General features: G+C 41.6%; 3 protein-coding genes across 4 annotated transcripts; 1 reads left to right on the top strand and 2 right to left on the bottom strand.

Moving 5' to 3' along the window:
• Positions 1–744: 744 nt before the first annotated feature.
• prxl2b (peroxiredoxin like 2B) lies at positions 745–9,272 on the bottom strand. Its single transcript, XM_069678402.1, has 7 exons — positions 7,252–9,272; positions 6,632–6,836; positions 5,998–6,049; positions 5,266–5,329; positions 5,083–5,158; positions 4,054–4,172; positions 745–1,201 (listed from the first exon to the last, which is right to left on the bottom strand). Exons 1-7 carry the CDS (start codon positions 7,624–7,626, stop codon positions 1,175–1,177), a joined length of 918 nt encoding a protein of 305 aa, XP_069534503.1. The 5' UTR covers positions 7,627–9,272; the 3' UTR covers positions 745–1,174.
• A 336-nt stretch (positions 9,273–9,608) lies between these two features.
• slc45a1 (solute carrier family 45 member 1) lies at positions 9,609–16,111 on the top strand. 2 transcript variants are annotated; one of them, XM_069678307.1, is made up of 9 exons: positions 9,609–10,029; positions 10,124–10,216; positions 10,615–10,839; positions 10,936–11,816; positions 11,911–12,064; positions 12,157–12,333; positions 12,450–12,655; positions 13,967–14,192; positions 15,372–16,111. In XM_069678307.1, the coding sequence occupies exons 1-9, from the start codon at positions 9,609–9,611 to the stop codon at positions 15,398–15,400; spliced, it is 2,412 nt and encodes an 803-aa protein (XP_069534408.1). In that variant the 3' UTR covers positions 15,401–16,111. The 2 variants fall into 2 exon arrangements, with proteins under 2 accessions (XP_069534408.1, XP_069534407.1); XM_069678306.1 differs by lacking the exon at positions 15,372–16,111 and having other exon boundaries at positions 13,967–14,399.
• A 309-nt stretch (positions 16,112–16,420) lies between these two features.
• LOC138605257 (prothymosin alpha) lies at positions 16,421–19,041 on the bottom strand. The gene is made up of 5 exons (XM_069677405.1): positions 18,855–19,041; positions 18,186–18,269; positions 17,705–17,768; positions 17,436–17,509; positions 16,421–17,322 (listed from the first exon to the last, which is right to left on the bottom strand). Exons 1-5 carry the CDS (start codon positions 18,903–18,905, stop codon positions 17,251–17,253), a joined length of 345 nt encoding a protein of 114 aa, XP_069533506.1. The 5' UTR covers positions 18,906–19,041; the 3' UTR covers positions 16,421–17,250.
• Positions 19,042–22,928: the final 3,887 nt, after the last annotated feature.

The following is a 22,928-nucleotide window of genomic DNA, read 5'->3' as shown; positions in this document are numbered from 1 at the left end:
ACTCCGACTGACCTTGTTGATTCGCTGACTTTCCCTATGGTGCCAACTAGGGATGCATGATATTGGATTTTTTGCCGATATCCGATATGCCGATATTTTACAACTCATTTAGCCGATTACCGATACCGATATTTTTTTCCCGCACACCTAATTGCAGAGATCATCAACTCTCTTCTGTATTGGTATTAGCGTACATTATAATACTTATCACATTTGATACAACGGTCGGGGTGATGGGTCTTGAGATGGTTAATCAAGTTTGTAGTGTTGAAAGACTTTGCCTTGGCTCCTCCTCGCATCACCGAAGCTGAGCAGTCATTGCAAATAGCAGGTCTGCTATCTATTTCGGACACTTTGAAAAACTTCCACACCACGGACATTTTGGCTTCTAACTCTCTCATGCTGCAGGTAGACACACGTGACGTCATCACGCTGCGGATCTTCTTCACGCCGGGGACATTGCGCTGAGGTCGGGCATCAATCAAGTATGCAGCAGCCCATTATTTTATCAGTTAATTATATCGTTTATCATTTTTAAGCCAATATCGGCCGATACTGATAACGTGCCGATAATATCATGCATCCCTAATGCCAACATAAGGTTGACATCCAACAACTGGATGGATTGTGTTATAATGTTGGTGTTCCCCTCAGGATGAATGTGAGTTGACACATTTATCACCCAAAATAAAAACTAATAGAGTTTAGGTTGTGGGTGACAATAGATGGAGAATAAACACTGCAGTGTATGTAGAGAGAAGATCCCAGTAGGCAGTTTGTCATGTAGAAAGTTGGATATCTCCTCTTTATTAAAACTTGACTCAAGCCAAGTGTTAATTTTCAACATGTATTACAGAGACATACAAAAGACTTCATTTAAATATAAGACTGTGAATGTGGATGGGAATTCATAAAAAGCCAGTAAAAACAATCACTGTGATCTTAGTGTTTGTGCAAGTGTAAAATTCATGACAGTTAAAAGGTGACGATATCAAGGGAGTGTCGCTGTTGGTATCACAGTATATAAAATAATATGATATAAAACTGTCACAAAGTCACAACAATTAGGAACGTTGGCAGTAGAGTTCAAGCTCACTTAAGCATTTTAATGATTATCTTCATTTCAGCCCTCCGGCGTGTGTCTCTTCATCAGGTACGACAGGGTGCTTTGACATCACCGTGTGCAAACATCATCATTACACTGCAAGAGAAAGCACAAAGGTTAGACCTCCAATAATGACCAAATAATAATGTTTGAAGTTATGATTAATGAGTCGTTTGTTATTGAGGTTAAACAGCGTGCCAATACAGACAACACCTGACAGAAAAGATAAGCAGCTATTTAACTGATCAAGCTGCACAGACAACATAACAGCTTGCATTTGCCTCCACTGTACGCTGGGAATCCAACTAATCTCTCACAAATCCATATTGATATTAAAGAGCTTTTAATCATTGATGTCAGCGCCTCCTATAAAGATTGAGCGAGGTTCACTTTTGAGGAGGGAAAAATGTTTTCTCTTCATAAATACATTAAGCAGCCACAAAAACACAAATATTCCCAAATCAAGAGCAAATATTTGACCCAAAACACAGAACGGTTGTAATGTATCTGCAGAGGGGTGAAAAGATGGGAGCCACTTCAAACAGGGACAACTTGTTTGAGGTTTTCTATCTATAGACACAGAGAAGACAAATAAACCATCAGCTGTTTGAACAAGACGACATTACTTCATTTTATCAGCTAATGACCTCACTCAGTCTCTTCCTCGTCGGCACATCAGATAGCTTGTGACTTCGACTTGTTTTCTGCAACATTTTGACCCATCGGATAAAAACAAGGTCCATTCTGTTCCTTGGCTGCAGAGATGCATGGGGGCGCCTGTTGTATATGATGCAATATGTCTGACATGACGCATTTCGTGGGACATAAGCAACAGAGCCGCGGGGGAAACGCGCTGAAGACCATGTGCTGTATGTCATGGGCGTACTGAAAGCCCCGATGATCACAGGACGAAACCCCTGATCTGGACATCCATGAGGAATTTGTTACTAACTGAGCCTTTATGGTGTAAATCAAGTTGATCTTTAATTTTTGGATTGAGAGAATCAACAATGCGGCTCACCTCTCTCGTTAAAGACGAACAAATAGTTTGTTTATCCTGCAGTCATGTTTCAGTTTAATGCTACGTTTGCAGAGCTCTGTAAATGTTTGAATGCCCTCTGGGGTTTGTATTTGTTTTGTGTTCTGCATATGTTGATCTAAAAAACTGCTTTTACAACAGAATGACAGTTTTTTGTGCTCTATTGGTGCTCTAGTGCACCAAAGTAAAAAGGAAGTTTAGAACGTTTAAAGCTTTATCATCGACACACTAAACCCAGTCGTTAGTGAATGTCTCCCTCCACAATGATTTTAGGTCTTCTACATTTTTGGGGGCTTTTTGTCTTTGTTGATAGGACGGCTGAAGATAGACAGGAAATGTGGGGAGGAGAGAGTGGGGAATGACATGCACCAAATGATCGGCAGACCTGGAGTCGAACCTGAGATCAGTGCGTGTACATGGGGCGCCTGCTCTACCAGCTGAGCTAAACCAGCATCCTGGTTTTCTAAATTTATAGCCACAAAAAACCTGATGTTTTTTTTCCATAAAAACATTTCTCATTGACACAATTGAGCACTTAGCTTATATCACAACCTGTATGGTATAGGAAGGAATCATTGGGTAAATACTTCTTAACTTTAAGTTTGAACCACTTTCATATCTGTCGGTTACATATAGGACGACAACCAGCAAATGGTTACCCTAGCTTAGCATAATGAATGGAAACAGGGGGAAGCAGCTAGCCTTGCAGTAAACAAATCTCCTGCCAGCACAGCTAAAGCTTACTAACGACCACAATAGTTACTGTTGTATGATCTGTAAAAAAGCCAAAAAGGTGACCAAAAAAAAAGTAATCTTTTATATAACGGTTTTTCAAGGAATTCAACAAAAAGGTGCTTTTAGGCAGATTTCAACCTCTGGACTGATCTAGCTAAGCTGTTTTAAGTTTTGCTGCTAAGCTAAGCTCACATTAGCACAGCTATAGCTTATTTTCTGTACGAGCATGACTTGCAATCCTTTATTCTAAATCCAGGCAGAAAACAAAGAAATAAGTGCAATTCCCAAAATGTTGATCCTTTAATCTAAAAAGAAAGTGGATTAATTAGGCTTAATTAAAATTTGTTTGTTGGGTTGTTTTTGTTTTTTATTTCTTGCGCCACATGTTTGACTGTTTACCACTTTGTGTTTAATTAGCACTTAGCCTTCTTCTTTTAAAATAGTGCTGTGCACATTAAGTTGAAGGGTGTTATATAAAATGGTTCTATATTGATATTATATATAAAAAGTGTTTGGGGCTATATAATCTACTTATTAATTGTTTGAAAACATGGGTAAATCCAAAGTGAATATTTAAAAGCCTGGCTGGTGCGTGTTACTTACGAAGACTTTGAATTGATGTGATAATAATAGAATAGACGGTGACATCATGTGACAGCTACAGTATACACTTCTTGATTTACAGGTGGAGCTACATGAAAATCTTTAATACATTTTGGGAAAGGCTGGTAATATGATTCCAAAATGAACCACGAGTTAATTATACTCATAAAGCCCTAAATCCCAAATCCCAATTTTCCTCAGGGGTATTACATGACATTTGTTTAATAACTTCTCTGTTTGTTTGCGGAGCATTTTCAAATACAATTAGGTACAGACTGAGATCACTGCTCAAGTAAAAAATGTTTTGGGGCTGTGACACAGACACTAACCGGCCATGAAGATGGAGTAATAAGTGTGAAATTGTCTTTGAAGGGGCTGCTCTGATGTGTGTGTCGCGTCTGACGTAAAACAGAGTCTACTGAGAAACATCAGCCAGTACGCCTCAGAGAACCCACTGATACGATTTGCTTCTATTTGTCTTCACTCTACATACAGTGCACCAATAAAAAGGGGTAAACATATAGTGTGTATCTCAATGATTTCTTCTATTTTGTCACATGGGATGTCTTACCACCGGCCTTTCTGCTGCTTGTACGTTGGCGGAGACACCCAGAGCCTTGGAAATCTCCCCTAGAGGTACGTGGTCTCCCGGTGAATCCTGGATGAAGTGCATTAGTACCTTTTCTCCACCTGCACAGAGAAAAATACATTTGGGAGGATCATTGAGAGAAAGCTTGTCGGCTTTATCCATTCAAATCACAGATTTTTCGGAATTTGCTTTGGTAAACTCATGACTCCGAGCGACACATTTAAGCAGTAGCAGAGCACTGCAACAAGTTCAAAGCAACACTGAACACAGATTAGCACAGAGAGTTTTGGTCAAGCCAACATTTGTTAAACTGTCAGATGGCACAGAGTGAACTTTAATCGACTTCCCCCAGCTGATCCTTTCCATGACAACAAGCAGCCCATACTGGGCCATACAACAGACTCAACTCATGGAGAGGATCGTTCTGACTCCCTTTTAAAGCTGAGGCTTGTTTTTTGTTTTATACAGAAAATGTATAAAAATGCCTTTTTAGAGCACTTATTGACATTTCCATCCCATGTTTAAGTCTCACCTGCAAATTATATGATAATAGTGGTAAATCATGTTAGACTGTGCTTCTCCACTCTGATAAAAAAGCTCTCTCATGTTTTAAGATTCATTTCTTAGAACCAATACAATAATGCACATCTGCCTTGTAGTTTAATCTTACACTGCATACAAGAAATAAAGACAAAATTCAGCAACCCTACAGAGCACTCGCATTAAAGATGAGCAGTTTGGAGATTCAACTTTTAACTTCACTACATTGATGTGATGCAGCATTGCCCCCTAGAGGAGCGACTGCCAACATGCATTTCTTTGACCCTTTATCCAAAAGACTGGACAACATTTAACCGTATCAAGGTCATCTACTTATCATAGCCAAATTATAAGGTCATTTACATGTTAACATTCCCCGGTTTGTGTGGTCTTTTCAAGTATAAAAGGTCTTTCTATTAACTTATAAACCATTACACGAGACACCCCTTCTATTATGTACATTGATTTTACCTTTAGCCACAATGATCATGCCTCCGCTCTGTAGCAGATCTCCTGAGAAGTTCCCCTGGATGCCTTTTGATTTGGCCTGAAACAGCAGAGAAAAGAGGCAGTCAGATATCAGCAACTTAACCTCTCCTCTCCTTTGACATCATAAAGCCTATACATACAAGACATAATCATGACGTTATCTACCTTTGCGGCTACATCTCGTACTTTCTTCCCGATAGCAGCAGGGACCACACTTATGGCTGTGTACCTGTGTTTGAGAGGATACAGTTTTTCAGTTGGAGATCATCAAAAGGCGGCTGCTCTACTTAAAAGAAGTATTTGTGGTCTTGGAAAAAAAGGGAAATATAGCTGTTAGAAGTTTCCACAGCCCGAGAGATGTATTGTGAATGTGTTCTTAAATTTGAACGGCAGTCCAAAACCTGAAGATGTTCAGTTTACTGTCATATAGGACTCTTATAATCAATACTCTTGATTATAAGAGTTGCAGATTCATTTTATGTTGCTCTAGTAATCAATGAATCAAATAATCTTTGCCGCTCTTAAAGCCACAGTGTGGAAGCTTTCAGTTTGTGACAGTTTAGGTGACGCCTGAGGACAAAGTGGTCCGTCGTCTCTCTTTGCTGATCAGGATCAGGATAACCAACTGTTTGTCTTTTACATGGAAAATGGCACTTCCTGCATGCTGTAAATCATTTAGTCAAACACTGACCCAATGGCAGCGGTTACAGGCATTAAAAAGAACTATATAGTAATAGTCATTTGAACTCCTGATGGTCTTGTTTGCTTTTGTAGGTCCTAAAGAGGCATTGGTATTAATTGTAGGTTTAAGTACTTAATTAAGGACAAAGCAAAATATCCATATACAAAATTGCTTCTTTATTATATGAAAGGAAACATGAATTATTCTGTACTCACCTTTTGAAGCCCAAATCCTTGTAGGTTTTCTTTTGTTCATCAACGTAAAGGGCTTAAAGAGAAGGAGAGTGTTGATTATTTACAATCCCAAAAAAGGACACGAGTAATGTCATGTCTTTGTGGCACATCCAGTCTTTCCTTTAAACAAATTGGGTTGTGAAAGGGTGACAAAGCGGCTACTTCAAAGCCAAAGTCGGGGTTGTGCAGCAGAGTTGAAACTTAAGTTAAGTACTTTTGTGTTACTGCAAGTGTGACGTAAATTTACACATTTCAAATACCAGAAAAAGGAACCAGAAATTTGTTTGTTTTTTGGGACCACTGTTCAATACACACATCACAATTGGGAAAGCTGCGGTCCTTTATTGTTTATTGATGCTGTTTGGTCATTTTCTGGTCTCTGGTCATATTCAGTAATGAAAGGCTATACAGAAAGAAAAATGACCAATTAGGGCGGTAGAGTTGCAATAGGTTTAGTTTATCCGATTAAAGACTTTTGCAATTAAGCCTTGTGTGAAGATTTGTCTCTCCATAATCGTTAAAGCGCCACATATTGTTCAATTTAGAGTGTTATGTCAGTGCAATACAAATAATGAAAAAGAGTCTCATTTGTATTAGATGAGTGAGAACAGCTTACATCCTTTGAAAAACCCTCCTTCCTTGAACTCCTTCAACCCCAACTCTTCCGGTCCGACGCCTACCAGCGCCACGCCACTTGCTCTTAAGTCCGGCTCTAGTTTGCTGACCTCTGATGCCATCCATCGACACACCTGACAGCCAAACCTGCGCAGGAAGAACAACACCACTGGCTGGTCCTGCCACAGAGACTGCAGCTCCACATTCTGAAATATACAGAGAGGGGACACATAATGGAGCCATTAACAGGTAACCAACAGGTAACATATGGGACATGTGTGTGTAGTCTGATTAAACTTTATTTAAATGTTATTATAACATGGAGTCAAATAGAGCATTATCATTCATCATTATTTCTTCAAGTCATCATTATGTCACCCTGGAGGTGTCACTAGACAGCAATTATATCAATGCTGTGAGGTAATGACAGATTTAATACAGTAGTTAGGTCACAGCAGGGAACACAAGCCTCTAAGGATAGTATGTCCACCTAACAGTAGGGCTATATATCAAAAGAGAGCATATTTAAAAACAGCTATTTAAAACATAGGCAAGTTAAAAGCTACACTTTTAGCATATTAGCTAAGAAAGTCTACCAGTTGTATCTATTAGATAGGTTACCTCTCCAGTTTCAGCGCTCTTCAAGAAGTTCTTTCCAACTTGGACGAGGTCGACGTTTGTCATTTTTCTACGACGGAGCTTCACAAACTGCAAACTGCCTACAAATTTACAAGTGACGTCCAATTTGTACTGTATATAATCGTATAGTAATGTAATGTTTGAGTAACGCCTGCAAACAGTTGCAAAACAACTGTATCCTGGTACGCCCACTGAACGCCGACGGCCAATCAGATTCAGCTGGAGCTGAAAAAACAGCCAATGACGGCGCACGGTGTTTAGAACGGAGGCGGGTCTTTTTGACGGCAACTTCAAGCACTTGCACCACCCGTAAACTATAGTTAATGATCTCCTCAATGCAATAAACCGAATCTGCATTGTTTTGTCTTTAATAGCCTACTCTTTTAAGTTAACGGTTGAACTGTTGAACTACATATGACCTCATTGGTTTTAACAAGAGCAAGAAGTTTTGATTATGATAAAACGTATTATTGCGTAAAGGGTTGCATGAGTTGTGTTAGAGTTGAGCTCAAAGGTAATGCGATTTATTGGTTGGCCTTTGTTTGCTTTCATAGGTTGCTTTGATTTGCTTTTTATAGCTGTTTGCTTTGTCCAGTCCGTTTTCTGTCACAACTGAAGCAATATTGTTCTGCTAACCTCGTGTCAATGTCACATATATATACTGTATATACTAGCCTATATTTTCCCTTTCACTGATTGAGTAAAACACATCATACCACAGCACACTTACATATACACATACAGTACAAAGCCTCACGACACACAAATAAAACATTTGACATTAAGAAAGTCTGGATTCTCCATCGATCAGTGTGTCTATTTATGTTGATACTATTATCTTGAGCCGAATGGACTTTTATAGCAGTAGTGCTACTTTACATGCTCTTAAGGGATCATTCTTTTTAATCTCAAACCCTATAATTTTTGGAGCAAACAATGTCTGTATTTCATGGTGTATCCCAGCATATCCCGTTGCCTTTGTGTCCAAAAAATATGTCAAAAACAAATGCAATTTTTACGTGATTAAAAAAGACCGAAAACAAAAAATAACAACTTCATATATATTTGTTTCTCCAGATTGCAGCCTGGCTGGTTGGTATGGCTGGTATCGTTCAAAAAAAAATTCGACAGCAGTTTTTAAATAGAGTTTGAACAATGTTTAGCTGCACAACACGAGTTTGTAATGACTGACACGCCAGGGTTTAAGGGGTTAAAGTTTAAAAAGCCAGCACTGATAGCCTATATGGGACACGTCCTTTACGTTTATAAACCTGATATCTAACAAAGAGATCGCAACAACGTGCTTGACAGTGAAGCATCTAGTCAAAGTAAATAGTCAACTGACAAATCAGTTACTGATTAGTATCATCTGCACGCAATTCTGACCTCAAGTACACTGGATGTATATTGTAGTAGAGGATGCATACAGTAGATGCACAGATGCGTTTGGTTGAGCGGGGACTATCCGCGGTGCTGATGTTGCAGGGAGGGGCGTGACGTCACGGGAGAGACCGGGAGGAAGAGACGAAGGGGGAGAGCAGAAGAGGGGGAATGATAAGGGACGGAGGAGAGAGCGGGGGGATGACTGCATGAAAAGGAAAAAACACAACAACAATCATGCCTCCTTTAATTAATCCTACTTCTATATTAATAGATCTTAATTCTTGGTCTTTTTACGCACACAGTATGCCGCAATAAATGACGAGCCTGCCCGATAAGGTAATTATCATCTTTCACGTTTCACTTTGCACGCCTTCCTCGTCTGAAGTCGATTATGTGGTCTTCACCTTCAGAAGCAACTTGCAAGTCACGCCAATTATCGATGATTATACGTCGAAAAAGCTTTTGAAATAGCAATCGATCGCCTTGGTGGCTACATAAAGGATCTATTCTGATCAAATGCTACGTCTAAATTTGAGCGGTAATGCTACGTTATCCTTGTCACCGCCTCGAAAGCCTTCATCACCGCCTCCTGAGGCTCCATTGTGTCCGATTTGTGCTTCCTCCATAAAAAATTAAAATGGAAACAGCCTTCATGAGAGCGGTGCCGCATCCAACACTGCTGTAGTCAGCCACGCCGAGCACATGGGCTTTGCGCACAACACTAACATGCGCATTGGTTGCAATGCGTCGTGCCCATCACTGCTGTCTGCTGATGACTGCAGTGTCCTCTTGGTAGCACCACGTTAGCATTAGCAGCACTAAGTTACTCACATGACTGATCTGCTTTTTTGTGATGATCTTGAATGACCTCTAATCTATGAAAAAAAAACCCTCCCCTCTAAACAATCTTTAACATGGCACCCTTTCATTTTCTGCAGTAAGCTGGCTTGAGAGAGATGTCATCTCCGGGCATGGGCACCCCCAGTGACCCCCTTCTGGACAGTCCAGGAGGGAGGTTATCCACAGCTCAGGAAGGTATCTGGAGGAGCTCATTACCCAAAACCGCCAGCTTCCCAACGTCCACAATACGGCACCTCAGTCACCGAGCCAACAACTTTCAAAGACAGCCAAAGCGTCAGAAGCTGATAAGACCTTCACCACCTCCACCACCCAACACGCCCTGTCCCCTGGACCAGCTGGACCTCACTGAGATCCCCCCAAGACGTACCTTCCAGGAGCTGGTCTTCAATGGCTGCATCCTGTTTGGTATTGAGTTCAGCTATGCCATGGAGACGGCTTATGTGACTCCTGTGCTTCTACAGATGGGCCTGCCGGATCAGTTCTACAGCTTGGTGTGGTTTATTAGCCCCATACTGGGTAAGAGAACAATAGGGCAAGATTTGAGTCGCAATAATCATGTGCAGCACTAGCGCCATGGTCTCTTACTTTGTCCACTTTCTTTGGCTTTAAGGATTCCTTGTTCAGCCTCTCATCGGAGCATGGAGTGATCGCTGTACATCCCGGTTTGGCCGAAGGAGACCCTTTATTTTAGCCTTGGCTATAGGTAAGAATTAAACACCAGAGGCCTGTTTTTCATTACAATACTTAATGTTAATATGTATTTATTTGCTACTTGAAGAAACAAGTTGTCAAAAATTATGCAACAGTCCTGTGTTAGACTCGTCCTACCTGGTAGATGTTGATTCATCCCAAACTCCCCGTTTTCTGTCTCCAGCCAGCACTTAGATGCCTTGTTCACGTCACTTGGATAATTCTGTCGCACTTGACACAGCTTCCTCAGATCCACAAAACACATTATACAACTGCTTTGACTGGCTTGCACTCCTCTCCTTGTCTAGTAAATTGACTGTAAAATCGTGCCCTGTTAATAACCAGCATGATTTCTTTCAGTCTTAGCACACTTACATAAGAAAACTCTTCTGCTTCTTCTCTCCTTCAAAGGGGCTTTTGTCGGTCTAACTCTGGTGCTGAACGGGCGGGACATTGGAGATGCGTTGGACGACACAGCATCAAATCACAAATGGGGAATTGCCCTGACAGTGTGCGGTGTGGTTCTGATGGACTTTAGTGCTGATTCAGCCGACAACCCGAGCCATGCCTACATGATGGATGTCTGCAGCCCAGAGGACCAAGACCGGGGTCTGAACATCCATGCGCTACTGGCAGGTAAGCAAACAAGGACAGACCTGTTTAATTAAGCTTTCTGACATAACTGTTCATTGCAAAAGGTGATTTCGTTTGTTTCTTATTTTTGCGCTGCAGGGTTGGGAGGTGGATTCGGCTACATCGTGGGGGGCATCAACTGGGACCAGACACAGTTTGGACGGTCAATTGGAGGACAGCTGCAGGTCATATACCTGTTCACAAGTATAACATTAGTATCCGCCACAGCCATGACTCTGTTCAGTATCCCCGAACGACCCCTACCAAAGAGTCAGCCGAACAAGAACTCCAAAAACCATCTAAAAAGCCCCAGCCTCCCTCTTCCTCCCTCTCCTCCAATTCCCCCAGGATTAGCTTTTGGAATGGATGAGGAAGACGAAGAACGTCCATACAGCTACAATTTCTCAAAGACATGTAACAGTGACCCTCTCGCCCATTCTTGCAGTGCCAATGCACGCCTCTGTGCTGGCCTAACTAGCCCCATATCACCCCTGAGCCCCCTCACTCCAAAATATGGCAGCTTTATTAGCAGGGACAGCTCGCTCACTGGCATCAACGAGTTTGCCTCCTCATTAGGAACCTCTTACATAGACAGTGTACTCATTAACTGCTACACAGGGACACCACAGGGCCAGCACCCTAACTCTACTGTGCCCCTGCCTCCTGGGGACTCCCCTCCTCGTGATGAGTCCTCGCAGGGGCTGGGGAATCATTCTGCAGGACAGACCCAGGCTGACTTGGTGTCCCGTCCAGCGGGGGAAGCTCAGGATGCAGAAATGCAGCAGCCCGAGGGAGATGCACAATCTCAAGGAGCATCTCAGGTCACAGCTGGGGTTCAACCAGGTGCGGGGTCACATCGGCGCTCTTCTTCTGGTATCCTGAAGCGACCCCAGAGCCTTGCACTAATAGAGGAAGCCACAGCCACCCAGATTGTTGGGCTGGAGAATGGACGCAGGAGAACTGTGACCTTCAGCCAACAGGTCAGACACATATTCTGAATTTCATAAAAGCTGATTTGCTGTAGCCATCAAAGCATTTTAATACAAAATGTCTGTCTTTTTTTCCCTGATAAAGGTTGCAAACATTCTGCTGAATGGGGTGCGATATGACAGTGATCTGAGTGAGAATGCGGAGACAGGAGACTCCCAAATGTCAATAAAGCTTCTCTGTATAGCCATCTACAGGATGCCGCCCTCTCTGCGGAGTTTATGCACTAATCATTTCTTGGGTGAGAATAATCTCTCTTCAGATTTGGTCGCACTCTGGCAACCCTTTTTGTGCTTAACAGTTGCAGAGTTGATGCCTATTGTTTCTCTCCAGGCTGGCTGTCCTTCGAAGGAATGCTGCTCTTCTACACTGACTTCATGGGGGAAGTCGTGTTCGAAGGAGACCCCAAGGCGCCCCACGACTCTGAGGCCTACCAACGCTACAATGCTGGTGTTAGCATGGGCTGCTGGGGAATGTGCATCTATGCATTCAGTGCTGCTTTCTACTCAGGTATCTACACTCGTAATCGCAACATATTTGGGATGCTCTGGTCAGGGAAAAGTCATTTAACAAGTAATTGGTCTTCCTTTTTTCTTTTCTCTCTGGGTTTCTTCTTCTACCTCCAGCCATATTGGAGAAACTGGAGGAGCGTTTCTCTCTTCGCACGCTGTATTTCTTTGCCTACCTGGCGTTTGGTTTGGGCACAGGCCTAGCCACATTATCCACCAACCTCTACGTGGTACTTTCTCTGTGTGTCACCTACGGGGTGCTCTTCTCCTCTCTATGCACGCTGCCTTACTCTCTGCTGTGTGAATACTACCAGAGCCCTCAGGTATGTATCTACAGGTGCAAATCGCTATTTGTAGAGTCATTTGTTGTTTTATGATGATATTTTTTCAAGATCAACCTAAAAATTGCGCATTTGATGTTTTTCTTTTTTAGAATTAGATTAGAAGCAATCTCACGTCTGTACACTAGACTTGAAGCCACAGCCAGCTTTGCATAGAGACTGGAACAGGGTAACATAATCGACATAATCAGCATCTCTAAATCTCACTAATTCTGTCCGGACAAACAACAGAGTAAAAAACACCTTGTGGCTTAAAAGGGTTTATGTGCCCGACTATTTTATGAGCTTTAGAGGTGCTGCTACCTGGAATAACCTTTGAATAAGAAAGGTGTTTCCAGGTTTTTGCCATCTTGATATTTGGTCGACAGGGTGGATATGCATTGCTACGTCCTTGCTGTGGTTGACAGATTGGTAGGCACTTGTCAATCACAGGTAGCAACACCCTAAAGCACACCCTGCCTTAGTAAAATTAGTATTTTGCTAGAAATCAGACCATAACTGACAAATCGTTATCATTTTGTAGCTTCTTGATTAATAAGCAACTGTAAAGATAATTAACTGCTAAAATCCGGAGGGAAATCTGGCCATATTTCAAGATCAACAACAAATTTGCTAATCCATTAGCTATACTAAGAAAAAAGCTAACATTAGCATTCAGCTACTTACCAGATAATATCGCCGTTAGCGAAGAAACGACAAAAAATAACAGAAAGCTAATATTACAGTTTGGTAGTCTTGGATTGGAGTAAATTCCTCACTAACATTACATAAGGACATTCGAATTTACTTCCTGGCTAACATAATGCAAGCTAGTGAGTGGTTGGTGCTAACGTTAGCTATTGTCTAATAGCATATATCACAAATCAAATATGTAGTTTGGCCAGATTTCCCTCCAGATTTTTGGTGTTCATTGTCTTTACAAGTGGTCTTTAATCAAGAAGCCGTGAAATGTTAATGATTGTCAGATACGAAGTTTGTAAGACTTACAAACTGGAACAGAATAACAGCATTTGAGCTTCCAACAATTAGCATGGCCTCAGAGGAAAATGGCCTCCATTTGCATATGGTTAATTGAACTTGAAACTCACTATTAAGACCATAATGTTGTTAGGAAAATGTGTACTGTGTAATGTCATTTCAATGGCAACCAGTGTAGTCGCCCCCCTGCTGGCCATTAGAAAGGCTTAAGGCACTTGGTATCACTTTTCAAACCAAGAGGCTACACGCAACATACAGCCTATGTGCCCTTCATCGATTGATCAGATCACTAAACGATGTGTCTCTGTTCCTCAGTTTTGTGGCTCCTCAGAGGAAGGGACCAGGCGAGGGATGGGGGTGGACATCTCTCTGCTCAGCTGCCAGTACTTCCTGGCTCAGATCCTGGTCTCTGTGGCGATGGGACCTCTGACCGCATTCGTGGGTGGGGCCCAGGGAGTGATGTACTTTTCAAGCTTGATGTCATTCGTTGGCTGCCTGTACTCCTCTCTCTGCGTGGTGTACCAGCTGCCCCCCCCTGAGGGTGAGCCCCCCGAAAGCGAGACCCAGCCACTATTGGTCAACATTTAGAAAAGCCTATTAACTTAGTTTACCTCACAAACACACACACACACACGCTACACAGCAAACACACTCTCACGCTGTTGCTTAGTATCTGAGTGTGTTGACCTTCACAGCACTGACAGGACAGATACACTGTACAGCACAATGACATATATTGTTTCACACTAATCAGCACTGTTCTCAGAGCTAGACAGACAGACAGACAGACATTGGCCACTGCTCTAATATGTGTATACATGACCAGTGTGTTCATACAGTGTGTGTGTGTGCCCATGCATCTTTTCCTAACTTTTGCAAATGAATGTGTGTGACCTTTGTGAATGGATTTGTGTGTGTGCGACTGTGAGTGACCTCTTTGAGTATAGGTAAGCCTCAGCTGTTCTTGTGTCCGATTCTTTGCTCTAAAATCTTGCATCATCTTTTCTTGCTTGTTGGTGTCTAGATTTAGAAATGTCAATCACTACGTGCAGGCTAACCACAGCTTTCCCCTCTCTTTTTCTTCCTTTTATCAGTTGCCTAACGTCTGCATGAGCTGCAATGTAATCTCTTAAAAGCCTTGTGTTTAACGTTTTGTTTTGGTCACACGGCCAAGGGAATGTCTACCTGCCTGTTTCTCTGAGTTAGCATAGTAGCATCACACCTTAGGCAGAGTTTTCTGACTACATGAATGTGCTGCCAGTGGACACTCACGCTCACTCATGCCGTTAACTCAAGAGCTCCTTTGGCATAATTTTGCAGGCACATACTTCATATTCACATTGATAATGCTTCATCACAGTTACAGTCTTGAAGGGCTTCACATTGTTCACATTTTAAAGCTAATGGAAACAACACTTTCAACACAATCCAGTAATTATAAAACTTAGCAGTGTGCTATCTCTTTAAACTTTGGTGCTTGGTGAATTTTAATCAAGTCCCGAGTAAGAGTACAATGTCAATTATTATGCACGCAATCAGCAAAGATCCATGACTAACAGGACCACACACTTACAAACACACACACGGTCGAAATCACACAGAGAAGTGTACTGGTGGCAAATTGTGTCTGGGCCCTCACTAAGCCATGGACGGCCGTGAGCTGTCACCCTACTCCTGGCCATGCGATTGTAATAATGACAGTAATTCTTGTCATTATCAGGAAGAGGAGAAGTTGAAACTGGGGTCTGAATCAGCATTCAGTCGGAAACCGAACAAAACAGAAGAGCAGCAAACAGGGAGAAGACTCATGTGAACTATGGGTAACCCTGAAGGTGGACTACACTGAAAGAAAGACTGTGGGGGTGCATAGAGCCAACAGCAAGTGCTTATTTTCATCTCTAGGGCGCATGCTTAAAGTAGGCTTCTGCTCCACCATGCTCTCAGCCCATCAAGTCAGTATAGTGATGACCTCACATGTGTTAGCCAAGTTCCTCACACAGTTCAAACTTGATTTCTTTTTCCATCCTGAAGAAGCCATTTTCATCAGCAAAATGGTACATTTCATCTATGGTTTACATCTGTTGTGCCATGGCAAACAGTCTGCTTTATCTGTTCAGCCTGAATCCAGGGCTGTAACACAAGGTTCACTTCAGTACGTACCATTGTGATGGTGTCATTGACTGGTTCACACACTGAATATCTCAACATTATGGTGCCGGTCATTATTGCTGCCTCAGCAGAATGTCAATAATTGCCTACTATTAAAGCCTCCTGGACTGAGTGGAAGCACACTAGGCTAATGTTTCTGAGGAAACAGTAACTGTATGGATCATGCTGTTGCAGCTTGCTTGAGATAAAAAAAATACAAGTTTTTGTGTTGGTACCACCTATTGCTTAATATTAGCAGTGTTACTGTAAAGCTACTTTTATTCAGGGTTCAGTTCAAACTAAAATGATCATTTTGCCATTTTGGACTCCTGTGTCAATTATTGATGTATTTTTTTTCCCTCACTCATAACCATTTGACTAGTGCAGTCTCCAAGTACACCACACGAGGGAGCCAGGAGGCAAGAGACACATCCATTGATTCTGTGCACTCTTTTCCATTACCAAGTGAGTGAGATTATTCCTGTTCCTTCCTGCATCTTAGCCAGCCATTTTCCATGTAAGAAAAATTGGGTCAAGTGACATCACCTGCTTATTAAAACATGGTTTTAAGAAGCAGTAATGCTACATAAAATATGTATAAAACACACAAAACAGATATACTTAAGTAAAAAGACAATTTATTTGTAATCAGAATATACAAAGCAGTGGCTGAAGTAACCGAATGTCATTCTGTTTTTGAAAAAGGCAGTCTTGGACACAAAACTGGGCTACCCAGCCATAACATAAAACTCATTGAAAACACAAGAAAAACAAAGTATAAATGGTACAAACTTGCGTGGAATGCATACAGAACAAATGACCAAAGCTTTAAGATTTAAGAGGGGTTAATTAACATAGCAAAATCCTGCCTCCATTAAACAAGATTGAGTTATCTTATCCTGGAGGCGCAAGACAGAGCCCCTTTATTCATATGCACCATCTGTTTTGTTAACAGGGCAGCCAAGCCAAGGATTAAATAGCAGCTCAACACAAAGAATTTTTGCCTCAACTAATAATGCTAACAACTGTCCATTAGCCCCTGCTTAAAACTTATCTTTGGTCCTTTAAGTGAATCTGAGAGGTCAACATGAGCCTTGGAGGGAGTGAGCAGCTGCCTGTATGAATGAATCTTCTGGTCAGCACTGACATAATAGAGATTGTGCTTCTAACATACTGGTATAAAACCTCTAGAAATGAAAACAAACTGATCTCATGGTGTGGCCCTATTTTTGTACAAGTAAAAAAAAAAAGCTCATTTTAAAGACCAATAAATAACATTTCATAAAAAAAAGGATGCAGGGCCACTATGTTTCAGGACTCCAGTGCAATGTGATAACATGGGAGCAAACAAAAAGAAATATTTTTCAAAAGGTACAGAAAGCACAAGCTCTATAACACGATGTTGACCAGGCTGGTAAGACAGTGCTGCAAACAAGGAGCAAGGCAGAGACTTAAGCCTTCACTTCTGCCTCTTTTGAATCTCCATTTTCCTCTTTCTTCTGCTTTTTTGTCTCAACCTTTTCCTAAGAGAAGGAAGGAAATATTTACATTTATTAGCTTATGTGAAAATGCACTGGATTAGTCAAATTCAAAACAAGTGATTATGATTGTGTATTTAATCCTGGTAACAACTCACCTCCTCCTCTTCAGCGGCACGTTTTGCCGGCTGTGCATCAGTCTCCTCAGCAGGGGGCGCCTCCTCTGCTTTCTCTGCAAGAACAGTTTGTCACTTCAGATGATGCATCCTTTAATTTGAGTGTAAATAAGAGAAGGCTCGTGGAAATATTTAGAAGTTAAGGCCACACATGGCACAGCTTCAGATACAACACAGTGAGAAATGTGGAGACTTTCAAACACAGCTGCTCAAGTTCTTACAACAGTAATTCTGCTTTTATATGAACATACCATCTCCATTCTTGTGTTTCTCCTCTCCATTTTTTTCCACTTTATCACTGTGATCAGCACCATTCTGAATGAAGAGAGTGAAATGTCAGTCCAAGAACACATCAAATACAATAATAACTGTACTCTTATTCTTGTAGGATTGTGGACATTGTTGCAAAGAGTAAAAACAATTTTTGGAATTCAAGCATATTTGAAATAATCCTCCCACAGTCTTGTTTGTACAGACTCCTCTGGGGACACTTAAAAAAAGCATTTGTGTGTAGCTCTCATTACTCCCAAGAGGATTAGCCACCAAGCTAGACAAGAGAACCAATGGAGACGTCCTCAGACTTGCTCACTAACATCTGTGCCATTTCACAACCCAAACAAAGCGCTGTGTGGAGAGCAGCTGAACAGGAGGGGGAGGCGGGCGCAGCGACACCTGCATGATGAGGGGTGCTAAGACAAAAGGCCATGAGGCTGGTCCTCGTCTACAACTTACTGTGCCATTGGCAGGTGCGTCCCCGTTGTCGGTGTTCTTCTTCTTCTCCTCCTCCACTTCAACTTCTTTCTTCTCTTTCAGGTCCTACAAAATAAAAGCACGGCTCAATCTTTTGGACTTTATTCTGAAGTGCCACACGTTTTGTTCACGTCTGGTTCTAATTGAAAGAAAACTTGTTCGCCATATGTGCATTTAAGATTTATCTCAGGAAGTCTATATCAGAAACAATTAGCTTAGAGGGAGTGTTGGACGTTTTTATCCAAACCGGTAATGTAACGTTGACGTTACTGTGGCTTCCCGCCCACAGCAGCGCTTCACCAGCTGCACCGTTTCTACCGCTTTGTCTGCTCAACAAGACGTTTTTTAGCTAACCACATCACATACGTGTGAGTTTCCAGACACAATATTTAGCCTTCGACGCTGAAAATAACAAATGAGTCACTTCTGCGGAGGTCGAAAAAGTGACATTTAATGATAACTGTTGAGTTATTTGACATTTTCCTCAATTACTATTTTAACTTGGACAGAGTAACGTTAACGTTTACAGTAAAACCAACAGTTGTTCAACTCAAGCTAGCGAAACCAATTAACAAAAATAGAACTTAAAAAATAAGTTTCTAAATCTTTTCACTCGACAGCTTAACGGAAGAAAAACTGAATGAAACTTACCTTGGCAGTAACCTCTGCAGGTGCGGTCGTGTCAACAGCTGTATCGGCCATGGTTAATTTTGGTGATTTAATGTAGATAATTATAATCCTTTACAAAAAAAAGATTTTTCTTTTTTGGCTCTTTGCCTTCGTGCGGATAGTCCAAAGAGACGCTGAAAGAGAAATGATGTCTACTCGTCTCCGCTTTTCTCTCGAGCTCGTTGAAACTCTACTCTCGTTGGATACAACGGTTCGATGCCGCACACGATTGGACAATGTCCACCACCGGAGTACTTGATTGGAGGAATATCCTGTCAATCTTGACAGGACTTCCCGCCTACTGTCTAACTCATTGCTGATTGGTCATCTGTTTTAAAGCGCTGCACTATGACACTAGAGTTCTCTTTTTTTACTACCCATCACTTTGCGTTTGATTTGTCACCTAAAATTTGAACAATGGATATAAGGGCCCTCTTGTTAAAGTTATTAAAATCCTCTAGGGTATGTGACTAAAAGTTGCCTGACGTAAAAGGCCGGTAAAAGTTGAAAAACAATGCACAGAGGAGGCATCTTTGTCTTAGCGCTCTTTCTCTGCGGTGATGGAGGTATCAAATTACATGCAAAAAGACCATGCAGCCACTCCTCCTTTCTATATTTAACACTTGTAACGTTATGGGTTCCTGTCTAGGTGTGCTTACACTTTCACTCTTAACAATCCAGACAAATGGAGTCAAAGCACCAACAGTACAACTTTGATTTGATTAAACATACAAATGTCAGAATGAAGCCTTTTATTAAAAACACACATTATAACCTATGACACACAAAACATGCATAATCCAAGAGCTATACATACATTTTACAAATTAAAAAATATTGTCCATTGAGTAATTGTTTTATATAAGTATAATCATATAAATGTATAAAAGTTGTTAATGTCAGTTATACTTGTACTATATATACACTGCTCAGGTATTAGAACAGTCATTGGAGAACAATCAGTCGGGCAAACTCATGTCTGTTTCTGCCAACATTTGATAAAAAGAAACAGAAATAAAAATCGTGTGTATTCTACACACCTGCTAAGCACTCAGTGTGTTGTTTTGTGATTTGTGCGTCCATCATAGACAGTAGTGGGGTGTGGTACAGTAGGTGTGTGTGCCTACAGTACTGTGTGAAAACATTTCCAACATGCATTTAATTACAGCAGCTGTTAAAGGTGAGACTGAAATGTTTATTTCTGGAGAAATATAGTTTTTCAAAGCTGATGAAAGGCTGGACTGAGGTCAGGTCTAAATTGCACATCATGAAGGGAACCTTGCAATAAAAACGTATGCATGCAACAGCAGTGAATTCAAAATTATAGCATGCCCCTGTGAATATGATGTGTCGGGTGGTATTTGCCAGACCTTAGGCGCTATTACAGTGTTGTCAGGAATTCATATTTAAAGTGTTACTGCATGTAGCATGAATTTATATGTTTCCAGGAATTTTCCAGTCAATAAGGAACCCTTTAGTCCTGTTGTTGTCTAATCATGTCCCAAACTGGCTGTTTTTCTTCTACGTGCAGAAGCTTTTTTAGGTGAACTTACTGCACTCTCATCCAACTGTTAAACCAAAGGAAGTGGTAACAAACAACTTTGTGGGCCCTGTTATCTAACCCTGAATATGGTCAGAGCCTCACTCTCAGTTTAAAAGTCAATATATATATTTTTTATATCACGGGTGAAATCAAAAAAATTCTGCCACTGTGACCCACAATCAAATTCATCAAGTCCTTTAACCTTAAACGCCCTCATTTGCCACGCCTGCCATTGTTCCCACCCACACACAGCTATCAGTCATTTTAAACATTTACCAGCTCTTATCAGCTGTCAGAGCTGCAGCGTAACTTCCACGTGCATACAAAACATATTTGCATGCTCCCAACATACTATGACACCGATTTGACCTGGATTTCAAATATTTCTCGACAGTCTTATTAGTGTTTGCGTCCTGAACTTGCCCCAACACACCCAATGAGGATATCTTGACATGTAGTATTTCTTCAGCCTCTAATTTTAGGGCATCCTAGGAGCTAATCCTACACCGCCTCAGTTATCTTCTCCCTGCCATGCCCGTATTCAAGCCGCTGATTTTGAAGAAGCCTTCAGGCAGTGTTTAGTCATTCACCTCACATTCAGCTGAAATATAATTATGAAGACTATAATTACATGCAGGGATCAAAGGGTTGTGTGTCAGTGTGCTAGCTGGTTACTTTGAGCTTTATTTTCTGTCTTATATAAGGATGTTTTTTCACTTAAGCCGAGCCAGTTGTTGCACTATTACCTCTTAACTATACAGAGAGTATATTAGAATATTGCTGACTTTAATTTCAATACCAAAGCTTGTAGTATTTCCCAAAACATCAACAAACAAAAGATAACCAGGTTGACTCAGGATAAGTTTTAGATTTTGTAGTTGAAGCGGCTCATCTGCCACTGCATACAATGTAGTACTGTTTTAGTTGGGAAATGAAGACCATATGGAGACTGCAGGGCACTGAAGCAGACATCCACAATGCTGTGTTATGTTGTCAATGTGTGTAGCAACTTCAGAAGATCCAGGGGAGGAACCGAGCTGCAGACTAAGGAGCAGCAGAAGGCATTACTCACTCTTTCTCTGGAACTGGAAAATGGGAGCAATCAGAGAGGAGGGGGAGTGTTTGTGAGATCATTTCCTGTCTTTTTTTTTTCTTATTTGCCTACCTCAACATGTTTCCATGTGCCACCAATCTGTTACAAAGAAAATAAAGTCTATCTAAGGGCAGCCTGTTCATTCTGCAGGTAGAGAAGTGAAGGAGTAAGTAGGGCAGTCAGGGGAAAGTTGAAACAGGGATACAGTTCTTCCTCCTATATGCCAACAACTGAAGTGTTTACCACACTTTCCACAAGTAGGAACTGGAAAACATTTTTTTATGCTTCTCAAAGTTCTTGGACCTCAGAAAGCAATACAGTATGAAAGAAAAGCCCCTTTGTGTGCACAATGACACATGTTTGAAAGTTCATTAAATATTTGCATCAGCCCCCGCCGCCAGGGGGGAAACTTTTCTCTGGATGTTAAACTGTTCTCTGCTGGGCTAACAGCTCAGAGGATATAGGATGGGAAGTACAGCACCTTAATTGCACCTTAATTTCTGGAGGACAAAGGACTGACCTGACTTGAGGAATGTCAGGGCTTGAGGGGGAGAGCAAAGTGGGGCCCATCAAAGAGCAGAGGTCAGGATTAGGCGGGGGCAGGGTCCCGATAATTGGAGGAATTGGTGGGAGCAAACTGTGCTCTTTTGTTTTGAACAGCAGGTTCCTGCACGGTCCGCCTGCTTGCTCTGCTGGTCAGACAGATCCTGCAGAGACAAAGGACAACATTAGGTTGACTTCTCACTGGGACTCTCCACTCCAATGCACAGCGAGGGCGAAAGTGCAATTATATTATTGATCTGTAATTAACACAATTTACTGCAGTCATTATTGTTGACAATGATCACACTGTAAGTGCCGCCACAAGAGCTCCAGAAGCTCCTCATGTATTGTCATATAAAAACTGCAGCCATAAGAAAAATAGACATTTTTAACATTAAGAAAATTATTTTCAACCTCAGTCCTATCATGCTATTATTGGGAGCTTATGCCATTATGGTAGGAAAAAAATGCAATTTGACTCTGTGCCTTTGGAGGACGCTATCCGCTTCTCCAATGGGCCCTGGAAAACCTCCACCAGACTACATAAAACGCATGTCATCTGGCAGAGGCCAGGGAGCTTGCTAAACTACACTTCCTCAATCTAGGACGCCCGTCTCCGATGTCATGTCTTGTTCAGAATCGTCAGGTTTGAAACGTAGACTGCAGACCTGAAGATTTTTGAGACGATCCACCGGTATATTCTCGTAGTGTTTCAGATTCTGTACCGCTCTGAGCGGTTGCTGCAGCGAAACGGTAGTATTGGTTCTCTTCACTTTCAGAGGGAGGGGCGCAATGCACGTTGGGTGTTGTAGGAATGTCGAATGGGCGAAACCACGAGCTGTTTGTACAACTTTCTCCACAGCTATGGTGCCAATTT

This window comes from Semicossyphus pulcher, unplaced genomic scaffold (genome assembly GCF_022749685.1).
Source record: "Semicossyphus pulcher isolate SPU_LCO1_2020_fin unplaced genomic scaffold, fSemPul1.0.p SCAF_3, whole genome shotgun sequence".
Taxonomy (NCBI): domain Eukaryota; kingdom Metazoa; phylum Chordata; class Actinopteri; order Labriformes; family Labridae; genus Semicossyphus; species Semicossyphus pulcher.
This window is presented reverse-complemented; position numbering and strand designations above follow the sequence as displayed.

Bases quoted from the DNA above. Each gene is read 5' to 3' on its own strand.
- prxl2b (XM_069678402.1), bottom strand. From the start codon at position 7,626: ATGCAGATTCGGTTTATTGCATTGAGGAGATCATTAACTATAGTTTAC. The intron at 5,159-5,265 runs GTAGATAACGTC...CTGCTGTTTCAG, and splicing joins TACGAGATGTAGCCGCAAAG to GCCAAATCAAAAGGCATCCA. The intron at 1,202-4,053 runs GTAAGACATCCC...TTTCTCTTGCAG, and splicing joins AAGCAGCAGAAAGGCCGGTG to TGTAATGATGATGTTTGCAC.
- slc45a1 (XM_069678306.1), top strand. From the start codon at position 9,609: ATGTCATCTCCGGGCATGGGCACCCCCAGTGACCCCCTTCTGGACAGT. The intron at 10,840-10,935 runs GTAAGCAAACAA...TTTGCGCTGCAG, and splicing joins CATCCATGCGCTACTGGCAG to GGTTGGGAGGTGGATTCGGC. The intron at 12,656-13,966 runs GTATGTATCTAC...TCTGTTCCTCAG, and splicing joins AATACTACCAGAGCCCTCAG to TTTTGTGGCTCCTCAGAGGA.
- LOC138605257 (XM_069677405.1), bottom strand. From the start codon at position 18,905: ATGGCCGATACAGCTGTTGACACGACCGCACCTGCAGAGGTTACTGCC. The intron at 17,510-17,704 runs GTATGTTCATAT...CTGTTCTTGCAG, and splicing joins GAAACACAAGAATGGAGATG to AGAAAGCAGAGGAGGCGCCC. The intron at 17,323-17,435 runs GTGAGTTGTTAC...TCCTTCTCTTAG, and splicing joins GTGCCGCTGAAGAGGAGGAG to GAAAAGGTTGAGACAAAAAA.